The following is a 20,666-nucleotide window of genomic DNA, read 5'->3' on the forward strand; positions in this document are numbered from 1 at the left end:
TGCCTCATAAGGACCCAGCGGCTCCTTATCCCAAATTCAAAGAATACAGGGTTGAAAATGATGAATGTGTGGTTGAGAAGACTAATATTGCTTTGCACTACATCACTCTGATTTCACCATACTCAGTGAGCCTATTCCCACCTTCCCCCACTCCTAATCTGATAGAAGGAAAAAATGTAAAAGATTTTCCTAAAACAATAACCTCCTAAACAGCTTCCTCTGCATGCACAAGGTGTTTCGGAGGGGATTTATAATAGGGGATTTCAGAACTGTGTCCTCTAACACAGGAATCATCTTGATTTACTCCCCCCACCCACCCATTAAAATTATAATAACTTTCAATCTGTCTAAATGCAACTGTGCAATTCAGAATAAAACTTGAACAATTTTTCAAATTAGAGAGGACTGCTTACCCAGCATGGATGTTACTCAAATTGACAATTAAAATCTACCAAAGCCATACAATCTCCACTCAGATAAATGCCCACATCCAAGCTAACATCATTTTTTATAACATCTCTGTTTAAACCTCAGCAAAATCTGCAGTTACTAATTCATAGTGTTTCAGAATCATGCAAGTCATCTGTTTGCACCCCAGCCACCAACCCGTTCGAACAAGTACATGGTCAATTAAAGTATTTCAAATTGTTAAATGCTACCAATTTAAGGCATGGGGTGTTTCACCTCCTTCTTGGCATTGTTTCTATAAGCAACAGTTACACAGAAGACATGCGAGAGACTCACCCTTTTAGTGTTTTCATTCATGCAGTGCTTGCTGATAACCTTTCCATCTGAAATATCTTTTTTTCCTTTTAATTAACACTGTCTTGGGAAAACATTCCCATTCAAAGTGACAGACTACATGGATGATGACCTTGCCTCTACTATCATATGGAAATCCCAAAGCCAGGGAGTGCCAGAAGGCACATAGAAATGGTCCATACACACTGTGTTTGGCTAAGACACCTCAGTTACTCAGGCTTTCAGTGAACATTACCCATGACTGAGTCTGGATTCCTTCCTGTCTATTACACAAAGATGATGATGTTTTCTTACCCCACATGGTCTTTAAAATGACTGACTAACGACATTTCAGTGTTTTAAAACCTAATATTGATGAATCTAAATAGACAAGAAAATAAAAGCAATCATCGTGCTAATGGCGGAAGCTCTGACCCAAATCTTCAGCATCCAAGGAGAAGAATGTATTTCACACCTACATTTCTATCAGTTCTCTGGTCCTTCTGCTGCAGCTGCTGCCTATGGGAACATAAATCAGCATCGACTCTGGTGGGGCTTCTGATCTTTTTAACTTTGCTGTGAGTGATCAGAAAGAGATCACCAACTTTTACAACATGGTGTTATGTACTGCTAATTTTTAAGTAGGATGAAATTTATAAACTAAGTTAATGTTGTTTAAAAGAAGCATTTTTGGCATGTCAAGATGTTAAAAAGCTTTTTGTAAAGGATAGTGATGACTTACTTGCCTCTTACTATTCTTTGCCCTTTCTTCTCTCTATCCCATCCCTGCAAAAACAGGAATGAACATGCCAACACATTCATCCAGCAGAGCAGTTACTGTCTCCCTTCTTATTTTCAGAAAAAACACTAGAAAATAGTTTACAGAGAAATCTGTTTGGCTAAGGAGCAAGGAGCCAGAGGGGTATTTTTGATCAAAATAGATAAGATGGGGGATATCAGAAAGAGAAAACAAATGAATAGACACGGCTGGCCTTTCCCTGCTGCCTACCGGCTACAGCTGAGGTCACCTAGGGTTGAAGAGAGCAAACATCAAGCCCTCTTGTAAACTTAACCATTAAAGAGCCCTTCCCATTGATAAGCTAAAAGATTGAACTCTGCACATCTCTCACAGCAGGCTATTTCCTGCAGCTTTAAAATGCTCCTGTGACTCTCTTCCACTTTTCTACACACACCTGAATGTACAGACAGAGGCCCTGGTGTATTTCATTATCACCATCACAAAGGAATGCACAGAAAGCAAGATACTGCTCTTCTCCCTACCCATGAATACAGTTTACATAAAGCTTATAATTACCCAAGACACAATGATGAAGGTCACCTCTCTGATCCCCTCAGCCTTCTTACCATCACATTTTCCACCATATGCCAGCATATTTTGTACCTCACATACCCCACATTTCTTGTTTCCAGATAAACAGCATTCCATTAAGCTGAATTTGGTTTTAAAGGGTCAACTTAAAGCTCTTCTGACAGTCCAGTCCTCATAACTGTCAATCCTTTTTTGTCACTCATAACTGTAACCAGCAATAACTTGCATTTACTGTCAAATAAATGGTTAAAATGTTGACAAGAAGTGAGGCTGATACTGATGACTACTAAATTCCAGGCAGTTAAAATTACTCAACATCAATTAAATTTTAAATCTTCATGAATTAACCAGTTTTTTATATATTTAACCTGTACCTTATTTGTACTGCATTGTGCTTTACCCCACCCTCTCTTAACAGGGAATGAGTATCAGGAAACATCAATTTTAAAAGACAGTGAACTTCCAGAATATGACACAGAAAAGAATCAGTGAAGTGGAATGTATCAGTTCAAAGACTCCCAAGTAATTTCTAAAGAAAAAAGCTTAAGCAGAATTTTGGTAAAGATACAGAAAAACAAAGTAGAAATCAACAAAACCAGTTCAATTTCTACATTTCTTCTTGGTGATACTTCTTGTTCCATTGCATAAAGCTGTCACCCTTACCAGATACCAGGAGTTCTAGGTGCTCAGTAACTAAAACACAATACTTGACCAACAGTACATTTTCTTTATTTGTCATTTTTTTAATGGACATCTCACTATTTAATTTCAAAGATGATAAAAATTTTGGGTAGTTCCCATTGTGAGCACCCAGAGGGAAGAACTTGGTAGCCAATAAGCATTGAACACGCACTCTCTGAAAATTAGGTTGTTTATCATTTATGGAAATATTTCACTAACATATTTAGCATGTGAACAAATACAGTGACCAACTTAAGGCACATGATAACAGTGCTGGCAAGTCTTACAAGACTCTGGGTGAGTCATGTCATGATTTTAAAGTAAAATATGAAAGCACCAGATGCCACTGTCCAAATACTGAGCAGTGGCCCCAGACAGCTGAAAGCAATCAGATCTCTGACCCATTGCCTTTCTGCAAGAGCATGCCTCGCTGCTATTCAGCTGCCTAGGCAGGATTGAGCTAAGCCTAGTCGGGGTAGAAGGACTCCATTCAGCACTGGGACTCTTGCCATTTGCTATCAAATGCAGAAGGAAATAGGAGCCAAGAATCTACTCCAGAGTCACTTTGCCTCCAGTGTGCCTCAAAGTCTTCTGTCCGTTACACTGACAAAATGAGTGATAAGGGATGAAGGTCAAAGATCCTTGCTTGTGACAGAACAAAGAACAGGTCAGGGAACTGAGAACAAATGGATGAGGAAACGTCATTCTAACAAGCCAACTCTCTACACTGTAATGTCCAAACCAGCACAATCACCATCAGATGCATGAAGCCCAAGGCCTTTCAAGCCTATAGTATTTACCCAGAATAATTTAACCTGTATACAGTTGACATTGTCTTCCTCCCACCCCAAGTAAGATCACCCACTTTCTGATGAGGGGGAGAGAAAAATAAAAATTTGCTGTGCAAATTGTCAAGATGAGAAAATTCCTGCTCTTGAGCTTGAGTTTAATTCTTTTTTCTGCTGCAGGGCTTCATGTGTGGAACAGATACTGCAGTGATCCAAGGAATGCCTCCTTGGAGCCTACCAAGCAGAGGGAAAAAAGAAGCAGATGAGATGACTACTACTTCCATAATAAATAGCACTGCATCCCAGAAATGTTTGCTCTAAACAAATCCACAACTGGTACAAACTGCAGGTAAAGTCCAATGCTAGTTTCAGGACCTGACTTGCAAACTGTGTAAATCATTAGAGCCCCACTGGCTCCAAAAGTTCTAGCACTCTTTACACCAATTAAACCAATTTATTGCCCTGTCCCCCAGTAGGGTACCTGCACCTGTACCCTAAAACACAGTTTGTTTTCAAGGAAAGAGGGTAGAGGGCCATGCAGTTTAGCTTGTCCCCAAGGGTGACACCACACAGTTCAGTTCTTCTGGAGGGACTGTTTTCTGCTAGAGAAATTACTCTGACTTGCTGAAACCCTTCTGTGAACACAGCAGCAAAACCAGCTGCTACTTCTCATACGAATTTCAGAGAGAGAGCGCAAAGGAAAAATGAAACACTGAACATGCAGCATTCCATAGAGCAAAACAAAACTTGGAACAATTCCTGTCTGGTCTAGGCACTACCTTAGTGTCATCCCAGCATTGGCTTTGTTATGTGTAACAAGGCAATTCACTTTTTTTCACCACCTGTGAGAAAGAAGACTAGTGCCTCTTTCCCATTAGCCAGTCAAACTGAACATACAGACTCAAAACAGGACAGAATCATAAAAGAGAAAAGCTTTGACTCTTTGTTCTTTAATTTCTCTCCTAACAAAATACTATGGCAAAATAACATTCACGGGAGCAACCTTCAATGGAACAAATGCAATTTGACTCGCTTATGGCAAAATAACACATTCAAGGGAACAACCTTCAATGGAACAAATGCAATTTTAGTCTCTTTTGTGTCCCACCCTCGGAGCTGACTGCTGATGTGGCAAAGACTGTTTCATGAGCCTGCTGCACGAATTGAGGCAAATCCATTAGCTTCTCATAGGTTTTGGGGTGGCTACTGTACATCCTGACTATCAGAGCTAATGCTGAATTTCATGCCTTTTCCTTTTCAAAGTTTCCAGTTAACTTGTATCCATCACACATTCCACAAAAGAATCCATCTTTGATGGGAAGATACCAAGAAGCAAGAAATCCACCAAATTTCACTTACAAGTTCTTCTCACTTCAAAACCTCTTTATAAAGAAATCAGCATTTTTTACTTCAGCAATTTCAGGTGTCTATATGTGACCCTTAAAATCCTACCAATCAAGAATATACATGTACAAAAGCATAGGTCAAGATAAAGATGACTCAAAATTGTCCAAAACTTTGTAAATCCAATAGCAGTGAAAACTGCTGTATGAACTACACTCTTAGAGTAAGACTTTAGCTTCACCAGCACCACAGGATTAGTATGTGAATTCTTGCCCTCAAAAACTGTGCTTTGCATATTTCAATATTCTCACTTAAAAAACAACCAAACAACTCCCTAAGCGAAGGACCATTTAAAATAATTTTAAAAGGCACAAATTCTCCTTTTGTGCCTGACATTTGTGGCCGCAATAATGTTTACCTGTGGTAGACAAATCTGCAAAAGAAAAAGAAATTACTTAAATGTGTCGTTCAGTCTGATTAACATTTTATTTAGAAGAGCCCACATTACAACCAATTACAGCATATTCTGCCTAATTACCTGGGAGTTGCTCTACAACAAACTACAATTCTATGACTAGAAACAATAGCCTTGGCTTTGGTTCGTAGATTACAGCAGCTGCAGCCAAGAGATGTCATAAATAATGTACCAGCAACTAAATCAAAACCTATCAAGAATTCATACTGCATAACAAAAGCGAGGAAAAAAGTTAATGTGGCATCCCCACTGTTCTTACGCCGAGAGGTTCAGCACAAACAAGATCGATGTTCTCTTTTTCAGGAGGTAACAAAAACACTTGGGTGTCCAAGTAATTTTGAAAGAAACTGGATTTCCCGTTAATTATTTCAGCATTTAAGGATTTTCACACCTATCTTTGAATTCAGATAAATTAAAGTTAACTATTCTAAGCCATCCACCCAAGCACAGTCTATTTTATGTGAGAAGAGCAACAGAGAGGGACGCCCATTGGACAGATCATAGCACTTCTACAGGTGGGATAAAATAACTTTGTGTCACTTCACAGAAGAGAGAGGACAGCTATCTGGAGTGAGTCACTAAGCCACTAAGATGGTGAGGGAACTAGAGCACATGATGTACAAGGAACGGCTGAGGGAGTTGGGTTAGGCTAGTCTGGGAGGTAAGGCTAATGGAGAATTTGATTTCAGTCTTCCAGCATCTAAAGGAAAGTTACAAATAAGACAGCACCAGCATATATAGTGAAAAGGAAATAGACGGCAAGCACAAGCTGCTAGAATGGGAAATTCCAGCTGATGTAACCCCTTGCAGTGAGAGTAGCAATGCATGGGCAGAGGCTGCCCAGTGAAGCTGTGCAATCTCCAACCTAGCTGATTTTCAGAACTGAACAGGACAAGGCCATGCATGACCTGATTAAGTTCTGCATCACGACATGCTTTGAGCAGGGGTTGTATTTGATGACCACCAGAGCTCCCTTGCAATCAAAACCATTCCCAGAATGCATGTAACATGGAAGAACATTCCCAGTAAAGCAGTTACATAAGTGATTAACCAGGAATCGGCAAATTTATGTCCTATTCCCAGTCCTACCAAACATGCTAAGGAAATAATTTTTATTAAAATAATGTCAATGTGTATCAATTCCCAAGATGAAATCTAAAAATTATAAAAACTTAAGCATTTGGAAGTATCAAGACTTCCAGATAACCTGGAAATCAAATATGATTTGATACTTAAATATTTACTCATATTTACTTATTGAAATACATTACAAATGTTAACATGCCTTTTGAGAAGCTAGGTCCTATTACCACTGTGAAGTTCTTGGAAATCCAACCCTGCATTTCACACCCCAGAACACATTAAGAGATCATACGGTCATAGAACGGTTTGGATTGGAATGGACCTTAAAGCTCACCCAGTTCCAACTCCCTGCCACAGGCAGGGACACCTTCCACTAGACCAGGTTGTTCAAAGCCCTGTCCAACCTGCCCTCGAACACTGCCAGCGATGGGGCAACCACAGCTTCTCTGGGCAACTTGTTCCAGTGTCTAACTGATATTGAGAGATGTTGTAGCAAAAGTGTATTTAAGCAAGGAGTCAAGGTCTTCTCTAACTGTGACCTAACTATGGTAATGCCATGATAGGTCATGGTGCTTTATGCAGCATATTTGCAACATACTTTTCTGATCTTTAAATAATTAACTTTCTTCCCTTCTTTAATTTTATTTAAATGTGCTTCTTGAATGCTTTTTACTCTGGAACACCGACAGATTCATACATTTACCTGAGGCCATATCAAAAGCCAAGGCATAAGAGTTTTCACTCTGGGCTTATTCACTTTGCCAGAAAGTGCTGCCCTCTCACAGCACAAAGGAGCAATATTTTACTGGTGCATCCTTCCCATTAGCACAGAACAGTCTGAATTAAGCTGAAAATTGCACCAAAATAGTACTGAGAGTTTATATATTATGCATCTGAAATTATCACGCATGCAGAACTCCGTCACATATATATTTTGTTTCCAGTTATTTTTTAATAAAGCTACAAAGTCAAACATTACTATTTTCCTAGTTTTATGTCAGGCTGAAGAAAAATCAAATTAAAACCTGCTGAAACTTGAGAGACCACAATTTAGCACAGATACTGCCTAAGGGTTGGGTAAAAGGAGAGAAATCTCAAACTCTGGCCAGTGTACTTCAGAACAGCACAACTTTATTTTTAAATTCAAACCCTAAGAGACATTAGAGAATTAAGGAGTAGACAGCATATGGTAAGAATTAAGATAAAACAGTGATAAGTCTAAATTCTTTGGAGACAGTAAATTTTAAAATCATTTTGTCTCCCATGTGTTAACATTTTACATTGAAGTGTTCAGAACAACCAGCAAACCTAATGACAGATCAGCATTACTGAAAACTATCTGAATCATACAGAAAGCACGAGCACACATCCTCTTCCTGCCAGAAAGCAAAGCTTGAAAGCCTGGATATCAAAAGGTTGACCAATGCAGATGCTTTCGAGCTGAACTGTTAGTCTTTTTGGTATTAAGAAGCACACTTTACTGTATATCTGCTTTACTTGCTTCCCTGGCTTTTGCCCAGAGGTGGCTGTATTTCACTGATACTGCAATGTCTTTTTAACAAAGGGGAATAATTTGAACTGCATGCACCCTCTTCAAGAAAAACTATACGATTTGGCAAAGTGTATATCTGGTTTGAAAAAAGAAAATAAATACAATTTAACATAGGTATTTTCTGACAAATGGGTGATAACAGGTATCCCCTTCAACTCCCCAAGTTGAAATTGCGATTTCTATGCTATGGTAGAAAATATACACTCAAACATCATAGAAATATCTAGTCTGTCAAAGGGAAAAGTACTGTCATCAGAAGGATGCTTGCTCTGGAACAGCTTCAAAAGCAAGCCTTGAAGCTGACATGATAGGCAAAAATGCAAAGACTTTTGGTAGGCACTTAACACCTCATCCAAAAAGGAGCTTCTCCAATCTGACCTGGAGAAGTCAGGCCTGCCTAAGCTGTTACCCTAAGACCTAGGGCAACAGCTTGCAAGAAAAAATGGCCAGGAGAGAACACTGGTGAGGAACTGAACTATCTTTTTTGAAGGTTAGTCAAGAATGGCTATTTGTTGAAGAAAAGTACGTCGTTATCCCTGCTTTATATGAAATAGGAGGAAGTAATGCCAAAGGGAAAAGAGGGGGAGCAGAAGTAGGAAGGGAAAAAACAAACATGATATGAAAACGAATTGAGCAAAGAAAAAAAAAAAAATCCAAAGGTAACTGGAACAGAGGCTCATTTGACTAATTATCAGTCATTTGTTCAATGAGAGGTTTCAGGGAGAAGAGGGAAAACCTCTCAACTAACCTTTTATATCTGAGAACACCAAAAAGAATCAAGGTATTTAAATCTTACTGTTAAATTGGTTTAATTCTTTAAAATTCTTCAGCACATAAGATTATTTTTACATTTTAAGAACTGGCCTGTATTGAGTTCTTAATTGTCCCTATCCCTACCAAATTAAAGCAGAGAAAGCTGCCTAACAATACAAAGTTTATAATAAATAACTTATGTGGGAAGCATTGGCTTTGTTATTTTCACACTGAAAAATATATTCCACACTGCAGGGATAATGAGAGTATAAAACATTAACACTACATTTTTCTATACCATTCTGCATAATTAACTATGCAGCTGTTCATTCATTCAGTCCCAACAACCAAATTAATTTGCAATCCATTCGCAGGGGATGCGCTAGAGCAAAGCACACATAGTACAGAAGCAAGCAAAGCTGCTCGCACGACACACACCACACCAGTGACACAAGGTGCCCAACACTAAAAGAAGCAACAGGGGGTTGCAAAACAGCATTTTCAAAACAGCAGCTGAGAAAGGCAACTAATGACAAAGTGCCTTGTGAAACTACGAGTATGTGTTTCCGGAGAAGTCTCATGGTATGTCAGCACTCTCTGATGATTTCCTGTCTTTCCCAGGCTCAAGCCAAAACCTTCAGGAGACAAACATTAAACATCCCTAAACGTTATAGCTCCTTCTTATCTGTATAAATGCATCATTACAACTCCAGCACTGAGACGGTCCCACTGCACTTACATAGTGAGCTCCCCAAATTGCTTATATTCCAAAGAAACAAAATGGGTAAAGGCCAAGTGAAGGAAAGCACAGGAACGTTAAGGTCTTCAAGCAAGGTCACATAGTAGGCTGAAGGTGGAACCAGCAAAGTCACTATTTGCTGAGTGCAGTGTCACATCTACTTTACAATATGCTACCCTAAGCCATGACTTCACCCATTTCAGGTTTTAAAAATATGTTCTATTCAGGTTTTTATACCTCATTCATCATCATAAAAATGTGATGAGCAATGCAACTAGCTGCTTTGATTGTGGTTTCTTATTTATTCCATTTTGCAGAGTGGCAAAAGAAACATTGCTTATATATATGGTGTCATTCTATCTGCCTCTAGGTTATGGGGCCCCCACTTCCCTGCTGTGCTGGTCTGCTGACAGTGGGAGTTAATGGATGACAATGCAGCAAAGTAGTTCTGATTAGCCAAAAACTGATGGCTCAACTGTTTTTATATGAATTTAGTGCAGAGGAATCATGCCACAATAAAAGCCCTGAGACTGCAATTTTCTGATCATACAGAAGTGGATCATGGGCAGTGCCAAGGCAAGCTTCCCTTTCTTATGCTTGGAGGAAGGGCAAAAGCAACCGCCCCCAAAATTATAAACCTCACAGATGACTAATGCACTGTTTCTCTGCTCCTCACCTTAAATCTGTCTGCTGAGGCTAGCAACAAAGATTATCGCTTCTTGTAGGGAGGCTTATGACATAAGATACCATGACAGATCTGAGAAAGCACCAGTGAAGCGGTTTTCCTGAACTTCCTACTGCTACTGATCTGGATGGGTTTTGGGTAGGAAAGATTTCTCATTCTATAACCATCAGCCCCAGCCTAAAGGAATACTATAACAAGAAACCATGGTACAATTCCCACACACTCTGTGCCTACAAAAAATGTTGATGGCACCAATTCCAGGTAAAGCAATCAGAAATTCTATGACTTAGGTTCAAGTTACTCAGACAATAGGACAGGATTCTTAAACCATTTAAAATAAATGCTTAGTCTTCCTTAGTAAATTGACTCACATTACAATATATCCCACAATGACTTAATTCATTTTCCAGGAGGATTAAAGAAAAGAAAAAAAAAATAGCCTGCAAAGTAGCAAAACTCCCATGCTCCAAGATGTATTTAGCCATGCTGCAAACAGCTCCAACAAACATAAACATAATGCAAGCAAGAGCCTTCCTAACTATATAAATCACAGCTTTCCAGATGTATCTTATGTCATATATTCTTTTTGTATTCACAAACTAGTGTAGAAACACAGAAACATTCAAAATTACCATCACCACTCTGAGTTGTTGAAGACTTGGAAGCGTAGGTATGGACACAGCTCTCATATGTAAGCAATAGATATTCAGTAAAGATTTTTTGATAGACTTCTTTGATAGTTTTTACTTGCTTGTGGTATTTATTTTGAGTTCAGACCTTCATCCATACTAGACATGAAAATATTTCTAAAATGCTATTATGGTAATACAGACATAAAGGGACCTCCTTAAGCTAAGTCTCATACCCTGGAGAGTCACTTAAAAGACATCTCCTTCAGGGAGCTCTGCAGGACACGATTCAGAGAGGGGTTTCCAACATCCATGACTGAAGTTCATTCCTTTACTGAACGGCCAAAAGCTACAGCCATAACATGTGAAAGGATAAGTGCAGCATCAAGGCAACAGCAAGGTTATTGCCAATGTGACAGGTCCTAGGAAAGACTATGGTGGATTGTGTGTCTATTACAGCATATGCTACAAGGGAACACTGCAACATCGGCAGCCACCCTTTGAGTCCCTAAACCAATACCACCGCCCATTAGAAACATCAATATCAACTCTTAAGTATCTTGTACATTCCAAGGCTCGTGAAGACATGTTACTTTAATTTCCTTTGTCCTTTACATATTTTTCTTACCTGACACCCATATTAAAACATTGCTGATAGAAAGTGAGTATAGTGGATTTCAGCCTAACTATGGTTTTACAACTCAGTCCAAAATAAATTTAAAATAGACTGTCCTGCACAAATCAGCTCATAATGATGCACTGTAGAGTACTAGCAATTGCAGCAAAGATAATTAAGGTCTTTGTAATGCTACTAGGTGAATAAGGAAATATGATCAAAGAGAGCATAAAAATCTGTTGTTCAGTAAGAGAAATAAAACCCTAATTGTAAGACTGCTTTTTTATAATATTACCCAAAACCTTTTCACAGTGGAAAAGGTGTAAATAAGGATTTAATAGAAAGACAAAAGAGCTACACAGGTATAATGGATGGCAGCCTATTTTGATTGTAGAACCTGCTTTACTCAGGATAATACATTAGCCAGAGAAAGCACAGCTAGACATTAGATCCCAAGCTGAGTTTGCTGGGCTAATAATCAGAAAGTCATTTCTGTATTGTTTTTACTTTGAAAGAGAGCAAATTTGATATGGAAATCACGGACTCAGTAATTCCATCCCTTGGGGCCATTTCTGCAAAGTCACTTTTCAAGCAGAACCACAATATGAGACCATCTGGAAGTGCAAGTTGTTGCGGAACACAGTCACTCGCTTACTAAGCAGCACTCCACACCAATAAGAAATTTCAGTGGGGCACCAGACCATTTACTGGGGTTCTTTATTTTGCTTTTTAAAAGAATTCCAGGAAACAGGCAAAATGAGTTTCACCTACAAGCCCAAACAGTTTGGAAACAAATGCCCACACTTGTTTTCTCACACTGTGGGAATTTTACTTTCCTGAGTGGTATGTTGTTCACTGTATATGTTGTTCACTACCTTAAAAGAATCTCCTGCTCTTTGTAGCCTGGATTTTAAGCTTAGTGTAGGCATACACCTTTGCTAAATGCCCAGAGCACCATGCAGTCACTGCACACTCATCGCTACTGACGGCCAATGGGCTTGCACAAAGGGGTCTTGCCCTGGATTTGTGGCTTTCTGTGGGTGCAGGTAGAAACAGCTGTGCCAAAGGTAGGATTTTCCTGACTCCTTGAGGTTTGCCAATTCTTATGCTGTTAGTGAGGCTCAACCAATGGCTACCACCTCCTGCTGCCCAGCCACTGACTTGGACTCATAACCTCCTCACACAGCAGTGAACTTCACTCCTTCCTCAGGCTGCATTTGGAGTAAAGGGTCCCAGGAAGTTCAAATAGGGTATCCAACCATATTGAAGCAGGCAGGGAAGTCTGTTCCTTCATTTGGCAATTCATTATTGACAACATGTGACAAAATATCCCAACATCTCTGATGACAGGAGCTCCTAGGGTTCAGCATACAATGCTAAGAGGAGTTAACAGTGCAGTTAACATCAAATAATGCCATTTGTTTTGCTGTGGTGAAGCAATAACTATTGCTGTGGTGATGCCATTGGGAACAATGGCAATTACACAGCAAGTCGCTTTAGCACTACCATATCATTACAGCTTGATAATATGCAATCAAAACTTTATTAGCAATCATCATCAGCATCTATTATTCATTGCTTAGATTAAGCTAAGAAGGGAAGACTGCATGCTTACCAGAAACAGGACTCTAAGCCAATTCTATGGCCACATAATGCTGAGTCATTGCATAACCTTCAGCAATCAGTTACCATCCCATGTATAAAATGTAATAATAATAATAATCTCCAAAACATGTTATTATGATTAACCCAGTTGCACAGGTAAGTATTAGCATTAATTTCTCAGTGGCTACCAATTCAAAGTTACAATAGTTAAGATTCAAGTGCATACTTCTAAAGCTGCAGGCATGCAACGTACGTTAAGAGGCACCTGAGGTTGCATAGTATGTGTACCTGTATACATATGCACAAACTGGTCCATAAAGTATATGAAAACACCTACTCAAGTGTCTGTTATCCTAAATGGTTTGATTTGGTTCCTCCATACTGTAAGTGTGCTGGAGAAAGATGCGTGTGGATTCTGACAGGAACAGCGTTAGCATGCAAAGTATCTTCACTATATGTACAAATATGTGAAGATAATCTTAGTACCCACATTTTAAGTTAAGTTTTGGTCACACTATCTTTTTTCATTATGCTAATGAGGCCTAACAGAACAACCAAACTGTATTCCCAAGTCGTACTGGATTTAGAAACCTCTAAAAATAAACCTGCAACCAATCCTCTGCTCCTTCTCAGTAAGTTAATTCATATTCAAGAGGCAACTAATGTTATCTGTTTATTTCCCTACCTTTTCTTGAGTCAAATAACTATACAGCTTACCCCAACCTTAACAATTACTTAATAAGCAAATTAGCAAAGTATCAGAAACACCCTGATGTTTTCTAACTACATGCTTCCACCAAGATTTATTCCTCCACCCGTTCAGTGTAACCAGCCACGGCTGCTACTAGCAAAAAGTCAAACTTGCATTATCCAACACTATTTTCCCTGTTTATTCAACAGTGAAAGAATGCCAAGGTAATAAAAATTTCGGCCTCCCAGTCCTGTAACCTGCCTTGTGTGGGCAGGCATAAATTACCTACACAAATTAACACTGCTCTGCAGAGGCACAGAAAATCATGAGGAAAAAAAGAATACAGTCCCCCCTGGCATGTGCCTCCGACTGGTGTTTTTCCCCACCATTTGCATTAGTGTTGAAAGTCTAACTCCAAGGTCACTAAGAACAAATAAGCATCACCAGACCACTGAGTCACCCTTCCCTTCTCATTCCCTATTCCATGAAGCTAGGAAATAAAAAACTAAAATTCTTCTGAGTTATGGGCAAAAGAGTGATTAAGAGTTTCAGAGAAAGAAAAAGAGCAGTTACTAGAAACAAAATAACAAATAAATGCCAAGGGAGGATAATGTTTATTGACTGACAACATAAAAGTAGGGGATGAACAACATTAACAAGCTAAACTGGTGGGGATTGATCAGTTTCTAGCACAGGTTTATTTTCACTTAGAGAATCTTAAGTGTCTGGTATGATCTAGGCAGGCAAGATAGGAAGAGGTAAAAAATAGGAAAAAAAAAAACGAAAAAGAGAATAATATAGAAAAAAAAATAGAAAAAAAAAAATTGAAAAAAAAAAGAAGCCCAAAACTTTGGGCTGATTCAGAAAGTAACTGGACAGGATTCCCACTAGGGCACAGAAACCTCACAAAGATTAATGACTTTTGTCCACTGACAAAAAAGCCTATGCCGTTTTTTATATCTCTTTTACCATGCATTTGTTCTGCAAATGAGAGAAATGAAAAAGAGAATCAAATAACAAAGTTTAAAACTATACACACTGTGCATTCTGGGCAGGCTGCCGATGTGAGCACAACATCCTGGCTCCGTCAGCAAACAGGGAGCTTTACCAATTCACACCCAAGTGTTTTACCCAGAGAAAAACCACAGAAGCTCCTTGCGTTCTCAGCCAGCTCCACTCAGTGTTTATTTTCATTTGATTTAGTGTAAATAATTAGCTACATCTCAACAGAGAGAGGCAACATTTGATATTTTTGCATTAGTTGGTCTCGTGTATTTTCCATATCCTGGCGCTTTGTAACTCCCGCCATCTGACAACCACAAGTGCCACTTTTACACCAAGGTGGGCAGAGGAGGAGAAAGGGAGGTGAGCCCAGAGCACAGCATATTTAGGCATGGATCAGCTGCTACCCCTACCCTAAGTGCTACTCTTTAGCACTTACTTCCTTTCAGCTTTTCCATCCTAGTTTTATAAACAACCAGAGCATCTGGTACATCTATTACTTGTAAGTAAAAGGGCCTGATTTCCCTATGATGCATGCTAGCATCAATTTTATTTGAATGCAGTTCACACCAGTTCTTCTTTACACCAGCTGTCAGCAAGGTCTGAATGACCTTGTTTGAAGTGTTTATGTTCTCAAAAGAAAGCAACATTATCTGAAGCCTGTTTTATGTTTATTTCAAAAGAGCAGAGAGTTTATTTTGAAGAGTCTGACTGAATAAGTTTAAAAGACTTCTATGATAGATTACACTGAAGTGTGGATAGCAAAACTTGAAACATATTGCACATGTTGTATAGGCCAGGGGCATATAACAGGAAAGTAATGTGAGCTTACGCAATTATGGGAGTATCCAAATTGCCATTTGGTTGTCTTCTTTACACAAGATGTTGGACCAAAAATTAAAACAGAACAAATGTGCAATTAATTCTGCATCTTGTAAGTTTAAATGATAATTACAAATGAAACATCATAGCCCCAAAAAGGCTAATCCTGAGTCAAGAGCTGGCAGTCTCCATTTGTACTTACTTCTTTGAACACCCCGTTTTTTATAAATAAAACTTTCTTTTTTACTTGAAAATACCCTTGTGCTGCATGGACCACTGCCCCTGGACAGACTGTACTATTCAGCCACCAGTATTACAACAAGGTAACAAAGTAAACTGTCACTATGAGAGATCCTACAGGGTTAAAACAATGCAGCCTCCTTCACAAGTAACAAGGCTGGCATGCGGCATGCCCTGGTCTCAGACTTTTACTCCCTATTCCCTTGCCTGTTGCTTTGCTTGGATTGTTCCTGTAAAGCTCCTTACACACAGATGAAGGCTGAGTCCCCATACAAGCTCTTGAGAAGTATTATGCTTACAAATACCTAAGCCATGAGGTATTAGATAACTCGTTTGTTTCTATACCTGAAGCTTACGGGCTACATAAGAATTTCACATAAGACTTCCTAAGTAAGTCTACTGTCATTTATAACAGCTACTAAGATACCCAGACAGAATGTTTCTACTGCTACAGATATCCCAGCAAAACTACCGTAGCAAATACTGGAGCAATATTATGTTTATCAGTAACAGTGAAATACTGTCACTTTTGAAGCACACCTGATGGGTCGAGTAAAAAATTGTGGTGGAAGACTTATACAGGTACACAGCAAATCAGAGCACAAAAGTCTACTTAGCACAACAAAATTAACACATGAGAAGGTAACCACTGTAACTATTATAATATAGGCTTACCCTAGCCCTGGGTTTGTGCTCTTATACACCTCAGGGTGCAATTTGTGCGCACACAGCCAACAGGAATACTAATCTCCTAATTTATGAATGTTAAGGAAATGAGAATCAGTTTAGAAATTTATTTGGATTACTACGTATTCCCAGTTCTCGTGAAACACAATATAACCTGCACTGGTATTATATTTCATCCAGACAATCATGACCACTTCCAAATCAGGATTATTTACTAACCTCAGTACAATACTCAAAGGCACCAAGATCTCCCAACAGACACATCCCAAAACAGTAAGTATTCTTAAGTTTTTATGTAACTTTGATGCAAAATTTCTAAGGAAAAGAAAAAGAATGGCATCTTGCAAAGAGGGATTAGGAAGTTACCTTATACTAGCATTGTTTGTCTCCACTGTTAAAACCCACTTCAAACTGTTATTGAACTTCAGGAATCGTATTTAAGGAAGAAGAGTAAAAGCTAATGGCAATATGAGTAATCTTGATCTATTAAAATCAATCAGCTACCAACTCGACTCAGCAGCAGTTTGGAAAGGAAAAAAAAGATATGGATCTGTTCTGAGAACAGAAAGTGGGGAAGGCTACAGGAAAAGCAGAGAACTTACCTCCACAAAGAGCTCTCCAGCACCTTTCCCATGTCAGTATGATAATACTTGGTAAGGATCAGGATCACCTAAAAGAAAATGAGAATAAATATATTTATATATGTAAACTGATATAAGAAACAGAAGTAGATCGTGGGCAGCATTATTCTGGTGAACTCGAAAGTGAGTCTCCTAAAAATCTGAATTGTATTTCACTTTATTTTTTACCTCTTATCAGTCTAAAGAGAGTGGGGTTTTTCCTTTCTCCAAGAAGAGTGACTTCAGCACTTGAAGTTTTCTGCAAACCTGGTGACTTTGTGAAAGATTGCCCGTTTCACATGAGCAGTGGGGTTGGAATAGCCACATAAATCCCACCACCACATGACAGCCCCCAAGCAATCTGCATAACTTTCTCAGCAGGAAGGACCAATCTGGTTGCTAGTTTAAATTTAGGAGGCAACTCTCTTGAACAGCGACAGACAATTGTTTTAATCCAAAGAGCTAAAAAAACAGTGCTTAACTTTGATTATCCAGATAACAAATTCAGGCAGAAAATGAGCTCTGGTCCTCACTCCAAGATTAGAAATGTAACTTTCGTAACTGTCATTTTTTGTTCCTAGAAGAATCACTTTTTCCTTCAAGAGCTGGCTCTGCACTCCTTAAATTACTCATCTATGTCACAGCCAACAACATATATAAAGAAATTTTACAAATAAAACATCTTTGGTCACTAAGAAGAGTTAAGAAGAGACACTTTCCATTTGCTCTACATATGACAAATTCACTGGTCAAACAGGGTATAGCACCAGTCCATGACTGGTATGCCAAGCTGAACGCCATGGTTTATATTTAGATCATTTAAAACAGATTTCCTTCACTTGCTGCCAGTCCATATTAATGGTTCTTATACCCACGTCCCCATAGCAACCCCACAGGGGTAGAAAAGGAAGAGTCTCTGGTTCCTTGCACAGCTGTTGGCTTTCTTTAATGTGGGGTCAACATCAGCCTCCAACAGTTTGGAGCAAGCTGTTATTTAGCTGGCACTTCCTCTGCCCCTGACCACCAGATGAAGTCTCCAGCAAACAGCAACTGTACGCATTCACTTTGATTATTCAGATAATTAATATGCTGAGGATAAATTTATGCTGCAGCCTCTGTATGCTGGAACTTGGGAGAGAATTCCAGACCACGGGTATTATATATGTGGCACTTTGGAAATAACCCAATATTTTACAGAACCGAGTTATAATATCAGTCTCACCCAGGGTTATCTAAATCTAATAAATTCAGAACACGTATTCTGGGATGCATATTGATATAACTAAAAGCAGAACCAATCTGTAATTCACAAATAGTAGTATTTTCTCCTATTCTTAAAAGGGTTACAGCCTATTGGACCACTCTGTTGGAATTTGATAATTTATAAAAATAAAGGTTTGGTTTAAAATAAAACAAGAAAAAATAAAACATCTTTTATTTTTAAATAGGTTACTACAAGTCTTACTAAGCCAAGAGAAAGCACCATTTCCCAAAGGAAAGAGCATCCACTGATGAGATTTCTGGCTACAGCCCAAGCACGCTCCATCAGGTCAGCTATTTATTCTATTGTCTGTGTCTTAAATACAGCTTTCTGCTGGTGCTTGCAATTAAGGAGAAAAAGAAAGAAACTTCACTACTGGGAGCATCTACTGGCTCCAATTATTAAGGAAAAAGTTTCAGACCGTGCTGTTCTGAGCAATTGCAATTCCTCTTAAGCCACAAAAATTGACCTGGGAGGTTTGGGGTTTTTTTAAAGAAAACAGTGAAAGATATAAGAGATTACACTTTGTTTCCTTATATTCATGCAGAACTGGAGACTGAATCCTGACCTTAGTGAGCCAACTTTTTCATCCCTGTACATAATTTTAAAATTCAGATGATTTTCAGCAATGTGTGTTGGAACACCCCTGCAACAGGGTAAGCCTGGCGTTAAATTCCTAAATTAAACTGGTTACTAGCACACATAAAACCACCTATTTGGTTACTCTCAATCCACCTGCCTTGAACGTAACCCCTATGGAAACAGCAACAAAGCACCTTCCCGATAAACCATTTCTGTACCTCAGCACCTCTTCTAAGACAGACTTTCAGGAAGCAGGGGAGGGATCACTGTATTGCTTGCTACCCACAGTTCATCAAGGCATCACAGAATGGTTTGGGTTGGAAAGGACCTTAGATCACCTAGTTCCAACCCCCTGCCATAGGCAGGGACACCTCACACTAAACCATGCCACCCAAGGCTTCCTCCAACCTGGCCTTGAACACCACCAGTGATGGAGCATTCACAACTTCCCTGGGCAACCCATTCCAGTGCCTCACCACCCTCACAGTAAAGAACTTCTTCCTAATATCTAACCTGAACATTCCCTGTTTAAGTTTGAACCCATTACCCCTTGTCCTATCACTACAGTCCCTAATGAAGAGTCCCTCTCCAGCATCCCTATAGGCCCCCTTCAGATACTGGAAGGCTGCTATGAGGTCTCCACGCAGCCTTCTCTTCTCCAGGCTGAACAGCCCCAACTTTCTCAGCCTGTCTTCATACGGGAGCTGCTCCAGTGCCCTGATCATCCTCGTGGCCCTTCTCTGGACTTGTTCCAATAGCTCCATGTCCTTCTTATGTTGAGAACACGAGAACTGAACACAGTGTTCCAAGTAGGGCCTCACAAGAGCAGAGCAGAGGGGCAGGATCACCTCCCCGCTGCTGTTATTCCACACACCTCAAATCAAGGGCTTTCAGGTAATTGCAGATTACCTCTCACAGGGGAGAGCCATAAGCAGTAAAATGTCTTAGGTATACTGCGAGATTGGTGCCTTAATCTGTGTCACAGCTCTGAAATAACACATGACAGCATTTTCTAATGAGGCTGGTAAATTCATTTAAAAATTAAAATTCTTTATTTTGCATTTCACAAGTAGGGAGAATTACTTAGTAGGGAAAACAAAAAAAACAAAACCCCAAGCCATAATGAGCCATCTTTTAATTCTTAAACACTGTTACCAGAATCCTGTGTCAACTTAAGCATGAGGCTGCCTGGGGGCTGACCACTATTTCAACTGTGCCAGCAGATTTCGTCCCAGTATCCAGAAAATGTAGGTCAGCTATTGAACAGATTTTACAGTACTGCCCTTTGGATTGTGGGCATCTTTTCAGGTGATTCTGCTAACAACAGCAGGGTATTTCTCAATTAATAAACAGATCCAAAGAACAGAAGGAATCATTTCATAATAAAGAAGTAACGGTCTGCAGGATCTCTGGATTCTGTGCATCATTTCTAAGAGCAGAGCCCTGTTTCACTGATTTCATTTCAATGGGACTCCACAATTACAAGCATTTTACAGGTTGGATAGAAGCCAATGGCTCATACACATGGCTGTCCTAGTGAAAGTGCTTGGGTGGCCTATAGATGGCGAGAGGCTTGAACCACAACAGCAACAGAACAATAATCATAGTAACAATGATTCTTAACCAGCTCACACTACCATCAGACATGGACAGCTAAAGTAATTTCACAAAGCTAGATTTATTTTATAGCTAGAATAAACACAGGAAGTGGAGGAGAATTAGATTTACCAGATTCTTTAT

The 20,666-nt window shown here is 39.3% G+C and overlaps 1 protein-coding gene across 8 annotated transcripts in view; it reads right to left on the reverse strand.

The window, feature by feature from the left end:
- The window catches only part of SORCS2 (sortilin related VPS10 domain containing receptor 2), a 546,630-nt gene that overhangs the window by 348,846 nt on the left and 177,118 nt on the right, over positions 1 to 20,666 (reverse strand). For all 8 annotated transcript variants that reach the window (XM_061468482.1, XM_061468463.1, XM_061468473.1 and 5 more), the window contains exon 2: positions 17,066 to 17,133. In XM_061468482.1, coding sequence (XP_061324466.1) covers positions 17,066 to 17,133 — 68 coding nt within the window. The remainder of the gene's footprint in view (positions 1 to 17,065; positions 17,134 to 20,666) is intronic.

The sequence above is a fragment of the Pezoporus flaviventris genome, unplaced genomic scaffold (assembly GCF_033815535.1).
Source record: "Pezoporus flaviventris isolate CSIRO_AGI_PZ_B2104156 unplaced genomic scaffold, CSIRO_AGI_Pfla_v1 ptg000002l, whole genome shotgun sequence".
NCBI lineage: Eukaryota > Metazoa > Chordata > Aves > Psittaciformes > Psittacidae > Pezoporus > Pezoporus flaviventris.